The sequence below is a fragment of the Neopelma chrysocephalum genome, unplaced genomic scaffold (genome assembly GCF_003984885.1).
Source record: "Neopelma chrysocephalum unplaced genomic scaffold, ASM398488v2 Primary Assembly neopelma1_96454, whole genome shotgun sequence".
Lineage (NCBI taxonomy): Eukaryota > Metazoa > Chordata > Aves > Passeriformes > Pipridae > Neopelma > Neopelma chrysocephalum.
The window spans coordinates 1-5080 of record NW_020925101.1 but is presented as its reverse complement, the minus strand read 5'-3'; the positions used below and the strand labels follow the sequence as shown (position 1 = coordinate 5080).

General features: G+C 57.2%; 1 protein-coding gene across 1 annotated transcript; it reads left to right on the top strand.

Annotated features, from left to right (window-relative positions):
* Positions 1 to 73: 73 nt before the first annotated feature.
* Positions 74 to 3287, top strand: PSMD8 (proteasome 26S subunit, non-ATPase 8; the record flags this gene model as incomplete). The annotated part of the gene is made up of 4 exons (XM_027708657.1): positions 74 to 256; positions 1534 to 1634; positions 1922 to 2033; positions 2800 to 3287. Coding segments are annotated over 4 exons (534 nt in total), but the record flags the coding sequence as incomplete, so codon positions are not given.
* Between the last annotated feature and the right edge of the window lie 1793 nt (positions 3288 to 5080).

Genomic DNA, 5080 nt, shown 5'->3' with positions numbered 1-5080 from the left:
GACTACAAGTGAGCCCAAAAAACCCCCAAAAACCCTTTTTCTTGGATTGGAGACCTTCCCAACGGGCTCCTGACCCCGGAATTCCCGCAGGGAAGAGCTTCCAGAGTCGGCCTCCAGGCACCAGCTGCTGGGGCTGAACCTGCTGTTCCTGCTGTCCCAGAACCGCGTGGCCGAGTTCCACACGGAGCTGGAGCGGCTCCCGGCCCCAGACATCCAGGGGAACCTCTTCATCCGACACCCCGTGTCCCTGGAGCAGGTCTGGGAATTCTGGGGGGCTCCAGGGGGTCCTGGAGGGGTCTGAGGAGTTTCCAGGGGGATTTGGGGGGGATTTGGGGCTGGAGTTCCACCCGGAGCTGGAGTGACTCCAGAATGTTAACAGAACGTCAACACCCAAGGGAGCTTCTTGATGCAGGTTTGGGGGATCTCTTGGGAATGTTGGGGGCCACCATGGGATTTTTGGGATCCCCTGGGAATTTTGGAGGTCTCCAAGGGGCCCTGAAGAGGTTTGGGGGGTTTCCAGGGGGATTTGAGGGGGGCATTTGGGGCTGGAGTTCCACACGGAGCTGGAGCGGCTCCTGGCCCTGGACATCCAGGGGAACTTCTTCATCCGGCACCCCGTGTCCCTGGAGCAGGTCTGCCAATCCCAGGGGGAATTTTGGGGGGCTTCAGGGGGTCGTGGAGGGGTGTGGGGGGGGGGATTTGGGGCTGGAATTCCGTCCAGAGCTGGAGCGACTCCAGAACGTCAACGGAACTTCAACGTCCAGGGAAGGTTCTTGATGCAGGTTTGGGGGATCCCTTGGGAATTTTGGGGATCACCATGGAATTTGGGGGATCCCTTGGGAATCTTGGGGGTCTCCAGGAGGTCCTGGAGAGGTTTGGGGGGTTTCCACGGGGATTTGGGGGGGAGGTTTGGGTCTGGAGTTCCACCCGGAGCTGAAGCGACGCCAGAACGTCGAGATCCAGGGGAGGCTCTTGACACGGGTTTGGGGGATCCCTTGGGAATTTTGGGGGTCACCGTGGAATTTTGGGACCCCTTGGGAATTTTGGGGATCCCCTGGGAATCTTGGGGGTCCCCAGGATGGTTTTGGGGAGCTTTAAGGGGGATTTATGAGGGTCTGGGGGGGATTTGGGGCTGGAGTTCCACCCGGAGCTGGAGCGATGCCGGGACACCAACATCCAGGGGAGGCTCTTGATGAAGGTTTGGGGGATCCTTTGGGAATTTTGGGATCCCCGTGGAATTTTGGAGGGCTCTGAGGAGGTCTAGGGGATCTCCAGGGACTCCTGGAGGAGTTTAGGGGGGGTTTTGGGGGGGGATTTGGGGCTGCAGTTCCACCCAGAGCTGGAATTTTGGGTGTTTTATCTCATTTTTGGGCTGGTTTACCCCATTTTTGGGCTGGTTTATCCCGTTTTTGGGGTGTTTTACCCCACATTTTGTATTTCCAGTGTCATATTTGGGGCGTCTGACCCAATTTTCAGGGGGGGTTGACCCAAATTTCGGGTGTTTTACCCCATTTTTGGTGATTTTCTCCCCAGTACCTGATGGAAGGGAGCTACAACAAAGTGTTCCTGGCCAAGGGCAACATCCCAGCGGAGAGTTACACCTTCTTCATCGACATCCTGCTCGACACCATCAGGTCTGGCACCCCAAAACCCCCCAAAATCACCCCAAAATCTGCCTCTGACCACCCCCAGACCCTTTTGGGACCCCCTTGACTCCCTTTTCCCCCCCCAAAATCCCAGGGATGAGATCTCCGGGTGCATCGAATCCGCCTACGAGCGGATCCCTCAAAACCCCCCCAAATCCCCTCTGAACCCCCTCAACCTCCCCCAAACCCCTTCAAATCCCCCTAAATCCCCTCTGAGTCCCCCCCCAGACCTTTTTGGGACCCCCCTGAGCCCCTTTTCCCCCCCAAAATCCCAGGGATGAGATCGCGGGGTGCATCGAATCCGCCTACGAGCGGATCCTGTTCCCCGAGGCCGCGCGGATCCTTTTCTTCAGCTCCCCCCGGAAAATGACCGACTACGCCAAGAAGGTACCGATGGGACCCCCAAAAACACCCCAAAACACACCCCAAGGGGACCCCGAAACCCTGAGAACCCCCCAAAACTCACGGGGAGGGGCCCAAACCCCTCAAATCCCCCCCCGAAACACCCCCAGGAAAGGAGCGACTGTGCCAAGAAGAGACCCCAAAAAATGCCCCCAAAATGTTTCTGGGGGACCCCAAAAACGATCAGGGACCCCAAAACCAATCAGGGATCCCCAAAACCATCTGGGGGAGAGCAAAACCCTGGAAACATTTTGAAGGTTCCCCCCCAAAACCCTGAAATCCCCTCTAAACTCCCCCTGGGAAAGGAGAGACTGTGCCAAGAAGGGACCCCCAAAAAATGCCCCTAAAATCCTTTTGGGGGACCCCAAAACCAATCAGGGACCCCAAAAACCATCTGTGGGGGAGCAAAACCCTGGAAACACTTTGAAGATTCCCCTCAAAACCCTGAAATCCCCCCTGAATTCCCCCTGTGCCAAGGAGAGACCGGGGGGATCCCAAAATTTACCTGGGGTGGTGATCCCAAAATCCACCTCAAAATCCTACTGGGAGACCCCAAAACCCTCCAAGGGGACCCCAAAATTCTGAACTCTTTTTGAGAGCCCCCTAAAACCCTCCTGGAGGAACCCAAAAACCTTCAAATTCCCCCAGAGACCCCTCTCAAAAACCCCAAAACTCACCAAGGAGACCCCCCAAAAAACCCTAAATCCCCCCAAAAATCCCTCTAATGCCTTTTTTTTTACTTTCTCCCCAGCGGGGGTGGGTGCTGGGCCCCTCCAACTATTACAGTTTTGGGGGGAGGCAGCAGAAAACCGAGGACCCCCCGATCCCCTCCACGGAATTGGCCACTCAGGTCATCGAATACGCCAGACAGTTGGAGATGATCGTCTGAAACTGCCCAAAAACATCCCAAAAATACCCCAAAACCACCCCAAAAATAGGCCAAAATCACCCCCAAAACACCCAGGTCATCGAGGACGCCCGGCAGCTGGAGATGATCGTCTGAAACTGCCCAAAAACATCCCAAAATCACCCCAAAAATAGGCCAAAATCAGCCCAAAAACACCCAGGTCATTGAGGACACCCAGCAGCTGGAGATGATCGTCTGAAACTGCCCAAAACCATCCCAAAAATAGACCAAAATCAGCCCAAAAACACCCAGGTCATTGAGGACACCCAGCAGCTGGAGATGATCGTCTGAAACTGCCCAAAAAACACCCAAAAATACCCCAAAAATAGGCCAAAATCAACCCAAAACACCCAAGTCATTGAGGACACCCGGCAGCTGGAGATGATCGTCTGAAACTGCCCAAAAACCACCCAAAAAACACCCCAAAACTCCCAAATCTGCCTTTGTTTTTCTTAATTTCCTTTTATTTTCTGTTTTTTCCGCTTTTAGTCCCAATTTTTTGCGTCGTTTCGCTGCGTTTTAGGGACTTTTAAGGGTTTTTTGGGGGGGCTGGTTCTCGTTATTGAAAAATGGTTTTCGGGAGGTTCTTGATGAATCTGAACCCCCCGAACCCCAAATTTCCTCTTTAGTCACCTTTATTCCCTTTACTCCCCATTTTTTGCGTCGTTTTGTGTCATTTTGGGGGGTTTTTAAGGATTTAAATTGGTTTTTTGGGGGGGGGGGGTCTTGATGTGTAGCCCCCTCAAAACCCCCCGGGACCCCCCAAATGCCTTTTTAATCCCCATTTTCCACGCATTTTACAGTATTTTGGGAATTTTTCTCTTCCCAGGGTTATTTTAGGGGGTCCCCGGGAGGGAGGGGGAGATTTGTGGCGGGGCCGCACTTGGTTTTTTGGGGCAGAATCGTTAAAAATCGCCCCAAAAGGATGTTTAATAAAGTGATGGAGTCCAAGAGTCGCTGTGGGACTCTGAAATTGGGGAATTTGGGGATTTTGTTTTTTTTTTTTGTGACGGGACCCCCAAAATTGGAGGTTTGGGGGCGGCTTTAGGACCCGGCGGCGCCGTCGAAGCCAAGCTCCGCCCCCCTCATTGCTGATTGGTCGGCGTGAATGAGAGGGCTGCGCTGATTGGAGGGAGCGGGAGGTGGGGATGAAACGGGAGCGGTGATTGGTTGGAGGGCGAGGGGGCGGTGCGGGATTGTGCCCCCTGGCGGGCGGGAGGAACAGCGCCCAGTGCTCCCAGTAACGACCAGTTGCCTCCTCCCAGTGCCCCAGTAACGCCCAGTAACGGCCCAGTTCCCTCCCAGTACTCTCAGTAACCCCATAGCGAGTGTGGTCCCAGTCTGAGGGGACTCCGTGGGCGGAGCAAACCAGAGCAAATCGGCCAATCAGAGAGCGGCATAGCCGGAGCCGAGTTTGATTGACGTGCTTCTCAACCAATCAGACGACACCAGGGGACGGGACGGCACGCGATAAGCCAATCAACGCGCGACACCATTGATTGACGTGTAGATGAACCAATGGCGTGACGCGGCGCTGCCGAAGGGTGCTCTGGGAAGTAGGAGGCGGGGCCTGCGAGCCCGGCATGGAGAAGGGCGGGGCCCCGCTGTGATTGACACCCGCTCCACCAATCATCGCGGTGGGCGGGCGGACCGTTGCTCGCCGCCACCAATCAGACTCTCAGGACGGCGCTGAGCGACAGTTCAGCGGACCAATAAACGCGCGGCCGCTTGTCCAATGAGAACCCCGCGTCGTGGCGGGAACGGCCTCAGCCAATGGGGCGCTCCGCCCTGCTTGATTGACGTGTGGGCGGGCCAATGGGGGCGTGTCGTGGGCGGGGCGGCGGTGAGAGGGCGCCATGTCGCGGCGGCGGTGGCGCGGCCCTCAGGGCGCCGAGGGCGGCGGGCGCGGCGCCGACATGGGGAAGATGGCGGCGGGCGGCGGCGGCGGCGGCGGCTCGGGGCGCTACTACGGCGGCGGCGGCGGCGGCGATGGCGGCAGGGCTCCTAAGCGCCAGAAAACCGACGGCGCGGAGCCGCCGCCTCACGGGCCCGGCGGGCCGGGGGGAGCAGGCGGAGGGGCCGGAGCGGGAGGAGGGGTGAGGAAATTGGGGGGGGGAAAAGGGGG